General features: G+C 31.9%; 1 protein-coding gene across 2 annotated transcripts in view; it reads right to left on the bottom strand.

The window, feature by feature from the left end:
• Nucleotides 1–16,513, bottom strand: part of LOC145284856 (ras-related protein Rab-2) — a 175,913-nt gene that overhangs the window by 114,763 nt on the left and 44,637 nt on the right. The window contains exon 1 of one of the 2 annotated variants that reach the window (XM_080133853.1): nucleotides 7,053–7,219. The exons of the other annotated variant lie outside the window; for it this stretch is intronic. Coding sequence (XP_079989979.1) covers nucleotides 7,053–7,098 — 46 coding nt within the window. The 5' untranslated portion in view covers nucleotides 7,099–7,219. Of the gene's footprint in view, nucleotides 1–7,052; nucleotides 7,220–16,513 lie in introns of those variants that run through there. 2 annotated transcript variants of the gene reach the window in all.

Raw genomic sequence — 16,513 nt, 5'->3', positions numbered from 1 at the left:
TCCATTGAAAGCGGTCGGTGGTTCTATGAGAAAATAAAGCTGTGTACGCATTATGTTTCTTTTCTGTGTCTTACGTTATACATTAGTACATTAGGGGTCATTTTGAGTTAAAAGTTTATTTACTGCACTCATGTGGACTAGAGAAAAATCATGATTTATGTCTCGTCTAAATAACTAACGATGATTCTCTGATATGGCCGACCAGACGGGTGATCAAAAAGTCAGATCGAGCGTACCGGAAAACGAAATGAGATCAAATTGACAATTGGCCTTTTTTTTTTTAAATTTTTTTTGGCTTGAACTTTGCGCTTTTCAGATTAATTTGTTATGTTTTATTTTTTTAAATTTAAAAAACATTAAAAAAAATTAATTAAAATTAATTAATTATAATTATTTTCCATGTTTTCTTTTGTTGTTGTTGTTGTTGTTGTTCTTGCATTTATTCTACCTAAGTAGAAAATAAAATTTGTTTAAATTGTTTCTTTTAGAATTTCAGAGTTGTCAATTTAGTCTCATTTCGTTTTCCGGTACGCGTACGCTCGATCTGACTGGTCGCGATAAGAGTTCCCTGCCGAACACCCTAAAAAAAACAATGATTTCTCCCCACGCATGCGCAAAGGACATGTTTTAGTTGCCATAGTAAATAAACGATCATGAATTTTTATCGACTTTGTTTTACTGTTTATGAATATTGAAATAAAAGATATTACTACACATTTATTAATAATATCTCACTTTTAATCACTTTTATCGACTTTTTCTTTTTTAAATAAAATTTTCTTTTTTAAATGTGTTTTTAGTTTTGTGTGTTGAATGAAACTTTTTTTTTCATTACAATAGTTATCGACCCCGGTTAGCTAATTCCGTAAAATGAGATTCTACTTTTTTAGGCGAATTTGCACCCTCCCCATGTTAAGAATGGCTTTTTAAATAACGTTGTTTCAGCACGGATCAATAAGTGCACTAGTACCACAAAATGGTGATAGAATAATAAATTTACTTACGTTTAATCAATGTTATTTTCACACCATTCATTCACTTTTATCGACTTTTTTTTTTAATGGCATTTTCTTTTTAAATGACTACGTTTTACTGTTTATGTTTCATTTTTATCGACTTTTTTTTAATAGCATTTTCTTAAAATGAATATTAAAATAATTTCCCACTTGTACAACGATTTTTACATGCGCATATAAACAACTAAACTATTTTTTTTTAATTTTTAACTTTTTTCATTTAATGAATAAAATAAATCATTTATCATTACTATGTGTTTTTAGTTTTGTGTGTTGGATGAAACTTTTTTTTCATTACAACAATGATGAAACAAATATTCCGACCCATAAATTTTTTTTTTCCAATTTTGTTTGTAAATAAATATTGTAGTTAAAAAAGATTATCAAAAAATTGTTTAGTTACTTTTCTTTTTAGTTTATTTTAATTTTATAAATTTTGAATGGTGCGAAAATAACATTGATTAAATAAACAAACGTATGTAAATTTATTATTCTATCACCATTTTGTGGTACTAGTGCAGTGCACTTAATGATCCGTGCTGAAATAATGTTATTTAAAAAGCCATTCTTAACATGGGGAGGGAGTTTTGTACCTATTCTCTACTTTAACCTTACAATTGAATAAAAAAAAAATTAAACTTTAATTAAGCTTAGAAATTATTTTTAAATTATATTTAAAATATAGCGCGGATCATAAGTGCAAAGTGCACTAGCACCCATTTTTTTTATTAATAAATGTTTAGTAATTATTTTTCTTTTAATATTCATAAACAGTAAAAACGTCGTCATTTAAGAAATTATTTAAAAAGCCATTCTTAACATGGGGAGGGTGCAAATTCGCCTAAAAAAGTAGAATCTTATTTTACGGAATTAGTTAACCGGGGTCGATAACTATTGTTGTAATGAAAAAAAGTTTCGGTAAATATCCAGATACGCTACTACAGAACACCGACCACTCTAATTTGCTTTTTTATAGGTAATTGAGGTCGCTGACAACGAATTTGATAGTCAAACTTGGGGCAAATTTACCGTTTGCATGGTATTAACCCCCGAACCCACGAATAACTTTCCACCATTTTGCAGCTTCCGTTTACGCTACGCGCGTGCGCTGCAGCATGAACGACGGCTTGCTTCACCTAGCAAACTGCCTTCTCATATGGCGTACACCACCGTACTAATCAAAAACTTACGGACTGACATTTTTTTAATGACTTACAGTTAAAGAAAAGTACAACAAATTGGACTTTTTTTTTTTTTTTGTCTCGCGTAGTTTTTAATGTGGTTTACAAAATCATAAGCACCAAACATCTTTGTTTTTCATTCTTTTTTGCGGGAGGGGAATTCAATTATAGAACTTATGTGGCTTAATAGGTGCTTTTGCAGTTTAGTTAAACGTTTTTCAACGCACCGACATTTACCAATTAGAACACCATTTACCATTTTCTGAAGATTTTACTGTGTACATTGGGGGCACGAGCGGGGGGGGGGCGGATGTGATGTTGGGGCGCCCCAACATCACATCCGCCCCCCCCCCGCTCGTGCCCCCAATGTACACAGTAAAATCTTCAGAAAATGGTAAATGGTGTTCTAATTGGTAAATGTCGGTGCGTTACTTTTTAAAAATTTAAAAATTCTATGTTCCAGGTAAAAAAAAAAACACACACAGATAAATCACCCCCCCCTCCTACTCAAACTTGGAGTGCTTTCCTTTTCTTGTTTTATTTCTTTTTCAGCTAATTTTAAATTTTCCACCCAAAAAGTGCTATAATGTATTTTTGAAAATTAGAAAATTCTATGTCCTGGAACCCCCCCCCCCCCAACGTAGTTTGCTTGGTGAAGCCGTCGTTTATGCTACAGCGTGCATGCGCGTAGCATAAACGGAAGCTGCAAAATGGTGGACAGTAGTTCGTGGGTTCAGGGGTTAATACTATGCAAACGGTAAATTTGCCCCAAGTTTTACTATCAGATTCGTTGTCAGCGACCTCAATTACCTATAGAAAAACAAATTAGAGTGGTCGGCGTTTTGTAGTAGCGTATCTGGATATTTACCAAAGTTTCATTCAACACACAAAACTAAAAACACATTTAAAAAAGAAAAGAAAAAGTCGATAAAAGTGACACAAACAGTAAAACACTAAAACAGTAAAACACTAAAACAGTTAAAAAAAAAATCGATAAAAGTGATTAAAAGTGAGATATTATTAATAAATGTGTAGTAATGTCTTTTATTTCAATATTCATAAACAGTAAAACAAAGTCGATAAAAATTCATGATCGTTTAGTTACTATGACAACTAAAACATGTCCTTTGCACATGCGTGGGGAGAAATTGTTTTTTGAGGGTGTTCGGCAGAGAACTCTTATCGCGACCAGTACTAAGTTTTCATACAAAAAGAAAAATTTTTTTTTTTTTTTTTTTTTTTTTTTTTTACAGAGGTTTCCCTCCTGCCGTGTCGCGTCCATCTTGAGTATTCCGCGGATGAGGAGGGGGGCGCCAGGGGAGATAACTCCAATCACCGGTTGAAGTTTGTCGAAATTTGACGAGATTTTGAAACATGGGCAGAAAAATACCTAGCTAAATATGGGGGGGGGGTCACATCTCCTTTTCGTATATAAAAGGCAAGATGGATGCGACACAATCGACCTAAAAAAAAAAAAAAAAAAAAAAAAAAGGCTTTTTTGTATGAAAACTATTCCATAACGAGTACGTACAATGTTTTTTTTTTTTTTTTTTTTTTTTTTTTTCCAATGTTTTAATTTTTTACTGTCTTAATTAAAATAAAATATCTAGCGTGGTACAATAAGTTCATAAGCACCAAATTAGTAATAACAATTTATCGCCTCCGTTATGTATTGAGACAATGGATATAAACTGTAAGGGTGCGTGCGTGTAATTGTGAAGAAGCACTAGTTGCGCAACCGCCAGCAATCCCTCTGACTCAACAGTCAACACTGATTCCATTACTTTATGATCAAGCGATCTATTTCCCCAGGAAATCCCAATGAAGGAATAGAAAAAATAAATATTTGCGAAAATTCTTACTTTCCTTTTTAGTTAGGACACTTGTTTCTATTTTAGATTGACATCTTTTTAATGTTTATTTGCAAGAACAGATACAAGGTGTAAAAGACAGGTTTCCATCACGATGACAAAAAAAAAAAAAAAAAAAACTATGTAAAGACAAGTTCAACAGATGGTTGGGTTGACAGCATTTTGTAAAATTCATAAAAAAAAAAAAAAAAAAAAAAAAAAAACCTTAAAAGAAATTTGATATTCGCCTGACCGTTGGGTAAAATCGATTCCTGTATTGAAAGTGTAGTAGTGTTGCACTTTACGGACCGTGCTGACATAATAGCGTTATTTAGAAATCCATTCTTAACTGGAAGTGAGAGCTTTTACCTATCCTGTACGGTCACCTAACAAAGGTAATTGTTCACCTATGTTACCGTTATTTAGAGTCCTATTCTTAACATTAGGGCGTTTTGTAACTATTCTGTACTTTCACATAACAATGGGGGAGGGGGACAAAAAAAAAAAATGAAAATGCAATTAACAAAAATATCACGGTAACAGATGCATAAGCAAGAAACAGAAAAAATTGAATTTAACCAGAAAATCTTATATAGCATTGCAGCAGCAGCAGCAGTAGCAGTAAGTACTGAAATTGTACTTTTTTAATGAAAGTTAACGTATATAAAAAACACACGTACTTTTTAGATCAAATGTTTACAAGTCTTGATTTTTTTTTCAAATGTCAATTATTCTTCAATTATAGATGAGTAGGTTTTAAATTCCGTGTAAATTCCTTAACATTGTGCAATTAGAATTCATATATTATTTTTTAAAAACAATTTTTTTTTCTTAAAAAAAAAAAAAAAAAAAAAAAGGGGGGGAGTAGGGTTGGTGGACGTCAGCAATTAAGACAAAATTAAAATGAGATTCTCCGCATTTTAAAGTTTGGATTCTATTTCAGGATAAGAAAATAAATTTGAGGACCAACGACCAATTATGGTCGAAAATTAAAAGGGTATTTAATAAATATGCTATTTATGCACTTACCGGGGTTTGTATTACTGTACACAGATTCGAAAAAGTTGTCAAAAAACAAATATACAACAAATCAAAGGCAAGATAAGTTACTTTTCTAGCAAACTGGATATATTTTTCGTGCTTTTATTTAATGTAACATGTTTATTCAGCTCGAAAACCATATAGTGTTTACCGATATATTGGAAAATTCAAGATGGCGCCTCGCCTCACTCCCTCTTTAACACGCTAAGTTTGGGAAAAGGTGTTATAAATAAAAAAGCTGGATAAAATACTGTTAAAAACTCACTCAATATGTTACTGTGACATAGGTTGACATATTCGGCAGCTTTTTAACAGTATTTTGTTTATTTTTTTTATTTATAACACCTTTTCCCAAACTTACCGTGTTAAAGAGGGAGTGAGGCGCCATCTTTAATTTTCAAATACATCGGTAAACCCTGTATGTTTTTCGAGCTGAATAAACATGTTACATTGAATAAAAACACGAAAAATATATCCAGTTTGGTAGAAAAGGAACTCATCTTGCCTTTTATAACATGTTATATATTTGTTTTTTGACAACTTTTTCGAATCTATGTGTACAGTAATCCAAACCCGGAAATTAAAATAAAATGAAGACTAAAAAGAAAAAAAAAATATGTTTGCTTGAAAAATAAGCTGTTAACAGATGGAATTTTTATTTTCCTTAAACATAAAGACTTGCAGGAGTAAAGTCTAAAACTAAGCGTCGGTTTAATTTATATACATATATAAAAAAAGCTTAAGTAAAATTTATTTACTTTTTTTTAAAAAAGTAAACGGTTAATTTGGATTTGTGAATACATATTTTTTTTTTTATAAATTATTTTATTAGAAAAGTTAAAAAAAAAAAAGAAAAAAAAAGAAAAAGTATGGAAGCAGGTAATTGTCAAAATATTTTCAAACGAACCTTCTGAGAAAAATGTCACACCTAAATTAATCAGATCTTAAAATAGAAAATGCCATTTAATTGGTATTTTTTTTTTACGTTTTACTTCGGCTAATTTGGTACATATGTCTGACAGATAAGACTAATATTCAAACCAAAGGATATTTTAATTTGTTAGAAAAAAAATCATTTAACTATAAAAAGTATGACAGCAGATAATTAAAATATTTCAATTATTATTAACCTGTTTGTTAGGGCACCTGTTAGCGTTCCATAAAAGAATTGTGTTTACATGATTATGCACCAAGAATTGTTATACCTAAAATAATTATACCTTAAAGAAAGTAAATATTTGTCATTTAATTGGTATTGTAAAAACCTTTTACTTCATATACTATATGGATTTTTTTTAAGAGAAAATCTTTAAATGAAAGGAAAAGAAAAGGTAAAAAAAGGTGGACGCCCCTCTAATTCATATGTCTACTTATTCGAAAAGATTTTGTAATAGTTATAAATATCCATTTAAAAAGCATTTTTGTTTATCTATATTTTTAGATATTAAAAATAAAAAACCAACAAACACACATCGTGACTAATCAACAGAGATGAGGAATCAGTTTACAATGATTCGAACATTAGTAATCGATCCCTGACTTTATGATCATGTATTTTTAAAAAAATAAAATAAGTTTAATACGCGAGTAGTTTTATTTCATGATACTTTTAACAGATACGTGTCGAATTGGAGTCAGAAAGTAGTGGCTAAAAGAGAACATTAAATTCAAATCACATAGCAAAATATCGACTTATTTTCGATATTGTCTAAAAACACAATCGCCATTTTGTCGAACTACTCCCCTCATCCTACTACTACTACAAGTGATAAAACAGAGAGAGTGGGAGTGAAAACAGCAGTAAACCTGTAAAGACACACACACACACACACAACCAAAGCCTTGATTAAAGTCGGAAAATAAAGACTTTTTTTTTTTTTTTTTGCTAGTTTAGATTGAAAGAGAATACGCAGGTGAGAAGCAGATGTTCTTAAATATTATATATATATAAATAAACAACTTACCTGTATCGCCTATAATAATATACTTAAATAAATACGCATATGACATCCTGAAGATTTGCTCCACAGACAAGTCGACAACGTAAAAAAAAGTGTCTGCTGGTGACGTCAACGTCTCGTGACGTCAAATTTTCACCATTTGTACAAGAACAGATAACTCTCTATCTTGTCGCCAGGGGGCATCACTAGGAAAGAGTGATAGTTAATTATAATTTTTCTGAAAAATTTTCTTAGATGAATAATTATTTTGTTCCTTTAAAAATTGTGAAGAGTATAAAAGAATTATTTTATAAATAAAAATAAAACAGAACTATGCTTTATAAAATAAATTTAAAAAATATGCTTTGTAAAATAAATAAATAAATAGAATATTAATTAGTATATTTAAAAATTATAGATATTAAAACAATTATTTAATAAATAAATAAATATAAATCAAAATTATTAATCATTATACTTTAAATAAATAAAATAGAAATATTAATACTTAAAAATTATTTAAAGTATATATATATATACATATATATATATATATATATATATATATATATTCAGGTTTGAGGTGTTCAAAAGTCAGAGCAAATGAAGACAACGAGGTTGTCAAATAGTGCTCAATAAAAAGAGCAAAATATTTTTTATTATTTGGGGTAAACAGTTACATATGGTCGCTACAAATAACCATCTGTTTCAGTCAGAGACTTCACCAGGCGACCTGGAACCTCTCGACGCCAAAATGAAAAATGAGATAGATTAGAGAGAAATTAAAAAAGAAAAATGGAGCTCTTCAAAAAAAAAAAAGTTCATAAGGAGTTTATAAAAAATCGCATGAACTTTTTATACTTTTTTTTAAGAGCTCCATTTTTCATTTTTCTTTTTAGCGTCGAGAGGTTCCAGGTCGCCTGATGGAGTCTCTTTGACTGAAACAGATGGCTATTTATAGCGACCATATGTAACTGTTTACCCCAAATGATAATATATATATATATATATATATATATATATATATATATATATATATATATATATAATATAATTATTTTTATACCTACAGACACTGTTTTATGTTTTCACAGTTATTAGTACAGGAAGTGATAATTACTGTTTGTTGAGTGGTTCAAGAAATATGGTATAATAAAATTATGGGGTGTTTGTTCGCATCTGACCTCCATAGAATGGAAATATGTCACAAAGTTTAACAAGGTTTTTTAATATAGATCCACAGAATATTGTGATAAGTGTTTCAGTGTGAACAGGTATGGTATAATAAATTACGGGGTTTATCTATTTTATTTTTGCTTTCATCATATTTTGCTTTGGTTTTGATACCTCCAAATTCGAACCTATCTCTTTACAACCCTTCCTTTTCATAACCTAAAAAATCATACTTTAATAAATCAGAGTCCATTTTCTGTAGGCGGTTTTTGAGCCCAGTTAACGACGGGTACTTTTGCTAGTATATATATATGTTAGTGTTGAGACAATTAATCGGAACTGGAATTACGAATGGGAAGAATCAGAACTTTGGGGTTATTGGAATCGGTATCAGAATAAAAACATTTGTGCCAATTTTTAATACCAAAACCAATTTCTTTAATTATTTTTTTAATTTGTTTTTTCTTAAAACAAAATCTTCCATTGTTGGTAGTAATAATAAAATAATAAATGACTAAAAGCTATAGATCAAGCATGTTTTTACATTTGAGAAAATGGTACTTGTAAAGTTTAATCAAGACATTAAAAAAATGAAAATATCGAAAAAAGTTATATTGTACGTATCCATTATGGAATGAAGTTCTCCAAAAAAAAATTTCACTTAATTTCATAGTACTTTTTTTTTTATAGTGAAAAAACAATTTGTTATGATACTGAGCAAAAGGTTCAATTTTAGGTAGAAAAGCTAGTATTAAAGATGTGGAGGGAGTGTTGGCGCTTTAAACTGAGTTATCTCCCCATAGCGTGTTCCAAAAATTCAAAGATGGCTACCATTAATGTGCGGTCATAAAAACGTGTTTTTCCGCTGTAAAAAAAAAAATTACTTGATCAAATTAAGTGAAATTTTTTTTTTCGGAGATCTTTGATCCAAAACGGACACATACAATATAACCTTTTTTTGATATTTTCATTTTTTAATGCCTTGATTAAACTGTACAAGTACCATTTTCTCAAATGTAAAAACACGCTTGGGGGGGGATCTATAGCTTTTAGAAAAAATATACAGATTTAAGATGCGTTAGTACCATAATCGAGACAAAATAAGCATTTTATAGTTAAATATTTAGAAATTTATAAAGAATCAGAAACAGAATAGGTAATTATATCAGAATTGGGAATTTAGTGTGGAATCAGTAATTGTATTGGAATCGGGGAAAATATTGAAATCGTCCCATCACTAATATATATATATATATATATATATATATATATATATATATATATATATATATATATATAAAAAAGTGAGAATATGTGTGTGCGTGAGGACACTTCTCAACCTATATACACAACAAATCTTTGATCTACAGACTTGAAATTTGGTATATAAAATATTCAGACAAGGGGAAAACTTTTTAATCCATTTTCATCGAGAAAAAAAAGGGCTGCTATGGGGTAAAAATTGAAAATTTGGTGTGTGTGAATCATTGGATTTTTATCTGTGGGCTAACTGTTTTATGAATGTGTATGCATAAATAGTTCACATTACAGATTAATTAGGTTAAGAATAAGTAGTTGTAAAACACCTTTTTAAAGAGCATTTCATAGTGGCCTAATGGTTATCGTACTTGACTCACTGTCTTTAGGTTTTGGCTTCAATCTCAGCTTGAGTATTTTGTTTACTTACAAGAAGCGAATGGTCTAGAAAAAAACGTAATACTTGCATACACATGTCTCAGTTTCTGTATTAATTAAAATACAATATTTATACATATTTTACAACTGAGCAACGCCGGGTGGCCTACTAGTATATATATATATATATATATATATATATATATATATATATATATATATATATATATATATATATATATACTAGCAGTTCAGCTCGGCTTTGGTGTAGCTGGGTTGAACAAATGTAGTTTCTCATCAACCAAGGAAAAAGAACTTGCAACAACAAATCGTTTGTTAGAAAAGCCTAATATATAAACGGCTATATGTCTGTCTATCTGTCTGTCTCCATATTTTCAAACTCTATCTCCTCCGAAACTAAAAGTCGTAGAGCAGCACTAAGGGCCTCAAATTATTGGAGTTTTTACGAGCCGTTCTTTTATGGGTCTTTAGCCGGTTAAAATTGTTTTTACGAGGTCAAAAATGGGTCAAAATTGAAAAAATTGTTAAACATTTTGTACATTCATCTTAATTTATTTTTAATTTTTAATTTTTAATCAGTTTTTATGCATGTCAGGTTGGTACAGTGGTAGCATCATGAGCTTTGAATGCTACAGTTTTGGTTTCAATTCTAACTGATGGCACCTAAAATACTTTTCTTTTTTTTTTTTAAATCATGACTCTGTAATAATATATAAGAAATTTAGACAAATTAAAGTATCATATTTAAGTGTATTTTACGCCCAAGCAAAACTGCCCCCCCCCCAAGTATAAAAATCTCCTTTTAGTTCGCAGCAGGGTTGCAGAGTCGGATGGGGAAAGTCCGACTCCGACTCCTTGAATTCCTAAAATGCCAACTCCAACTCCTTTGATATCTTAAACTCTGACTCCGACTCGCGACTCCGACTCACCTTATCACTTAGTTCTTTTAGCTTGCAGACTACCTACATATGTGTGTGTGTGTGTGTGTGTGTGTGTGCACAGCTTCAGCATGCAACAAATATATTTAGATAAATACATTTCACTTTGATCAAATAGTCCCTCTCTCCCTCTCTCCCTTTCTTGTAAGCTGGATGTCTACAACTATGTGTGTACACTGTGTTTAAGCAGCAGTTAACAGATATACCACAGCCCCATTACTGGAGACAGTCATAATCAGTGTCAGTCACCAGAAGCCAACCAGCAAGAGCTCATCTTGTGTCAACCTAACTTGATTATGCTAAGATGACCTATCTTTGTTGCCCTGACAACAGACCTATCCTTTCAACTAATACTGTAAATTATGAATCACTTATGCTGCCTACATCAGCCATTTGCTTACCACCAATATCTGTTGATCACACTCGTTTGGCTGAAAACACTATCAATAATTTCCCCCACTCTTTATCTCTGCCCAAACCTGTAGATTCCATGAACAAAGCTTCTTTCTTAGAACTGCACACCTGTGGAACTCTCTTCCGTCTACCTGCTTTCCAGCTGACTACAATATGGCTGTTTTTACGTCCAATGTGAACAAGTTCTTGATGAGCCGTTCCCCTTAAGTAATCCAATTTACCAAACTTACATTTCTAACGGTTACTATGATATTGTCCTTTTGACCATTGTACACTCTTTAACCCTTATCCTCGAGTGGCTTCTGGGCTTTGATAAGTGGTCATTCCCTTGTAAAAAAAAAAAAAATCCCATTCCAATCACATCTGATACCAGACCGACAAGCAGCCCTGGATCAAACCAATCACAGATAAAGATCCACACATCCTTAAATCAATAATCTAAATTCCTGTGTCTGTTTGCATTACTTTTAAATTTCTGCATGTTAGTATAATCAGGGAAGCAGGAGACAGGGAGGGGATTCCAAAGTCTAGTAGCTTAAAGAAAGAAATTATTTGAATAGGAAGCTTTTCGGCATCTATGGACTTCTACAGTGAAGGGGTGGAATTTTAATGCTTGTTGGGTTAGTTAGGGGTATTTACGTTGAGGGAGCACAGGTGTTATGAGTTATTCAGAGCACATGCCATTAAAGTACTTGTAAAACAGGCATCGGGATGCAACATTGCGGCGATGGGACAGAGGTTGGAGCTTAGTTGGAAGTGCATATTACGTTGGTGCAAAAACAATATCGTCTTCTCACATTTGTTACTTTTATATATGATTTCTGAATTAATTCATTGATATATATATATAGCGATGTTATATATCATTTTGAAGCACATTTTTCGCTGTATTGAATCGTGTTATTTGTTACTGTTCTCAATCTCTTCATTCATTTTTTTGCAGGTGTTTCGACAGCATGGACAAAATTCAAATCCGCACGATTTTTTTGTTCCAATTCAAACTAGGCCGGAAAGCTGTCAAGACAGCTTGTGATATCAATGATGCATTTGGCCCACGAACCACTAACGAATGTGTGACACAATGGTGGTTCAAGAAACTTCGCAATGGTAATGAGAGCCTTTAATATGAAGACGGTCGTAGCCAGCTGACTGCGATTGATAATGAACATTTGAAAGCCGTGATTGAAGCAGACCCTAGCAAAACAAGTTGCTGTTGAACTCGAGTCGTTTGCCATTTAAAGCAAATAGGGACTTCAAAAAAGTTGGATAAATGGGTGCCGCATGAATTGAATGATAATAAAAAAAAAACGTTATTTTGAGGTGTTTTTATGCTCTTTCTGCACAACAAAACGACCCATTTCTTGAGCGGATTGTGACATGTGATGAGAAGCGGATTCTCTATGACAATCGGGATGTTCAGCACAGTGGTTGGATACCGGAGAAGCTCCACAACACTTCCCAAAGCCGAAATTGCACCAAAAAAAGGTTATGGTGACTGTTTGGTGGTCTGCGGCCAGTCTCATCCATCACAGCGTCTTGAATCTGGACGAAACGATTATGGAGGAGAAGTACTGCCAACAAATTGATGAAATGCACCAGAAGCTCCAACGTATGTGCCCAAGATTGGTTAATATGAAGGAACGAATTCAACTTCATGACAATGCTTACCTGCATGTTGCTCAGCAGACCTTGTAGAAGCTGAACGAATTGGGCTACAAGACTCTGCCTTATCCGCCATATTCACTGGACTTCTCACTCACTGATTATCACTTTTTCAAGCATCTCGACAATTTCCTGTGCGAAAAAATGCTTCAAAAGCCGAGATGATACTGAATGAGCCTTCAATGACTTCATCACTTCCAGAACTCTAGATTTCTATGCTAGTGGGATGAATAAACTTGTTTCTCGTTGGCAAAAAGGTGTCGATTCTAATGGTTCTTATTTCGATTAATAAAGGTTATTATGAAAGGAGTTATGATCTTTTGAAGTTGAATGTCAAAAAATGACATTATTTTTGCACCAACCTAATATTAGATTAGAAACTCTTTTTGGGACCCTTGTAAGTGGGAGAGACTAGTGGTAGATACACCAGCCTAGATGTGGTAATAAGACTCCATGCATGGACGAATGATGGCTTTGTAGAGCTATAGGATACTGGCTGGGGTGAGTAGTTTTCTAGCACAGTAAAGGGAGGGGGCTCACTTTCCTTGCAACAGCCTCTAAAATCAAGATCCTCTCTTTTCGCCACCAACACTCGGATCTATGTTTTCCCTCAGTTGAAATTAATTTCTCTCTCCTTGCTCTGATAGACTCTTAAGACAGACTTTCACTCTAGACATAAAATGGAAGACATATATCCAATCTTCAAATTCTGAATTTTTTAGATGAGAGCTGATTTTTTATATTTCTTATATTGATTGGACTATTGTTCTCATCTTGAATGTTATTTGCACAACATTTCAGTCAGTTTAGTCTTTGACCGTCCTCTGGCATGTTGGTTGTTGTTTGGAAAAGAAAAGAGAAAAGTTACTGGCTCCGTAGATATTTTTGTATTCTGTGAGTTAGTCTCTATTTTTAAAATAAATTTAATTAAAGAAATGAAAAAAAAATTAAAAAAAATAAAATACATGCTCGATTACAAAAAAAGTGTATGAGATATATATGAAGAAAGTGAAAGAAAACCTCAGGGAGCAGCCATTAAATCAAAACCCGTTTACGCAGGGTCCACGTTTCCTGTGAAGTATCCCAAAAAACAGTAGATGATATAAACTGGTGCCACACCAACTAGTTGTGAAGGGCCAGGGAGGATGGAAAGTCCGAGGTGGGAGAGTACTAACCAGACCTCCACTGGAAGTGTGCAGTTCAAATCTGGTATCTTGGGGAGGCATTTTGTCACCTAAACTGCAGGAAACACCAATGGCCGATGCCAACAAGAAATCGATGGCAAATGGCTGTTGTGATAACGCGCAATCATCTTCACAAGTAGTCACGAGGTGGAGAACATTGGAAATCTAGGGAGACTTGTCACATGGTCTCGAGCGAATAGCACAAGTAACTGCCAGTGAGCGATCACTGATGATGGCCTGTGAGATAACTAGTGAGTGAAATAATTATAATAATGTCCCCTCCCAAATTCACCACTCTCTGATTTAATATTGTAGATGTTTACTATATTTTCTTAGTTTTTAACCAATATTAACATTATAGTATGATTGTCTTTTAGTAGTTATGTGAACTTCATTTCCGTATTCATATATTCTGCACTGATATGAAAATGAAGACTATAGCAGAGTATAGGATTCCTAACCATGTAACTGATGAAAATATGCTACACATTTTGTCGAAAAACATAGGAAAAAATGAACATAGAAAAACAGAAAACCAAAACTGTAAATATAATTTCTGAATTAAAAGTAATAGTTATTTAAATATTTCAACACATAATATTGTGAGGAAAATCCAACTCCCCAATAAGGGGCACTCTGGATAGGAACAAAAATAAAAATTGTCCTAGTTATGAAAGATTTCTCCTCCACCGGCCGAGGACAGAAAAGGTGAATTGTAGCATCAGAACAGATACTACTACACTGTGATCTTGTTCTGAAGATCAAGAATTGTTTGTGTTTTATGTTTCTTTAATTGTTTGTTACCTAAATTCATAATTCAGTTGCATCAGTATTAGATTGTATATTGCTTTAAAATTACGTAATTTTACAAAGATAATATTTATATTTTATATTGAATAAAATTCAGTTTCATTATTAATTGAATTGGGTGCCTTTCTTTTCTTTTTTAACATGTTTTAATGCTCTTTTTAAAAATGCCATCATATAGTATCGACAGTAACAGTTCGACAAATCTTACCTACATTACCTGCAGGCATTTTTCAGTTAACAGGCCTTCTATATCTCGGTGGCCGTGCTTCTACACTATGTTTGTAGTCGATAAATGGAGTTTAAAAAATAATGGTTTCTACTGATTTTTTTTTTTTTTTGCCAATTCTAATAAATTATAATGGTAACTTTCAAATTATGCAGTCTAAATTACCTGAACATGACTGAATTATCAAAAAAAAATAATTTTAATCATGTTAGCAGGTGAAAATTGCGGCCATCTTGTTTAAATCGAAACGGAAAATTACCTCCCTTTTGAACTCACCTGTGTCTTACATCAAATTCTATTTTTTATTTTCTTTAATAAATAATTTTCTACCTTATCGATTTTTATAATTTTTGGATTTAATCATCTTAAAAATACAAGGAAGACATGGATACCATTGTTTTCATGTGAAATTTAGTTTTATGATTTCCGAAATTTCGTCCCAATAGTGTAGAAGCATCAAATTTGTTTTTACTCTTACTTAAAATATGATTAAAAAAAAAATATAGAGTCGCCGGGTTTGTATTACTGTACACATAAATTCGAAAAAGTTGTCAAAAAAACAAATATATAACAAATAAATGTTATCGAAGGCAAGATAAGTTACTTTTCTACTAAACTGGATATATTTTTTGTGTTTTTATTCAATGTAACATATTTATTCAGCTCGAAAAACATACAGTATTTACCGATGTATTCGAAAATTCAAGATGGCGTCTCACACCCTCTTTAACACGGTAAGTGTGGGAAAAGATGTTATAAATAAAAAACCGGATAAAATACTGTTAAAAACTCGCTCAATATATGTTACCGTGACATAGGTTGACATTTGGAAATTCACGCAAATATTTTGAAAAAAAATTTTAATTCTATTTTTAAAAATAGCACGGCATTTCTCTGCATAAACACCTTGTGTTGTTTCGAAATAGTACCACAAAAGGCAAGATATCCCCCCCCATAAATCATTTTTCTGAGATACCTAACCCTATATATATATATATATATATATATATATATATATATATAGAGAGAGAGAGAGAGAGAGAGAGAGAAAGAGAGAGAGCATCAAAACAAGAAACTTACAGAGAAAGAGTCTTTCATTTTATTTTCTATTTTAAATGTTATATATGTTTTTGACCACTTTTCCATTTTGTTGAGTATTTTATTTTTGAGCGGTTCAGTTTTCAAACATGTGCGTGAAAACAAATCTGAAAACGAAGCTCTTTGCTCCTACCTTACGAAGACAAAGAGGGGGGAGGGAGACATGTTTTGCCTTTTTGAATTCTTACGACTCTTAAAAAGTTAATATTTAAAGTGAAATAAAGAGCGTTTAAAACTACTTTAAAACACTAATAAATGATTCAGGTAGATTGCAAAGTAACTTTTATAGCCAATTTGTTGTATATTTGATATTTTTACTACTTT

The sequence above is a fragment of the Euprymna scolopes genome, chromosome 9, assembly GCF_053919585.1.
Source record: "Euprymna scolopes isolate OS-2025 chromosome 9, ASM5391958v1, whole genome shotgun sequence".
NCBI classification, from domain to species: Eukaryota; Metazoa; Mollusca; class Cephalopoda; order Sepiida; family Sepiolidae; genus Euprymna; species Euprymna scolopes.
The sequence above is the reverse complement of the archived record's forward strand: the minus strand, read 5'-3'. Positions and strand labels throughout refer to the sequence as shown.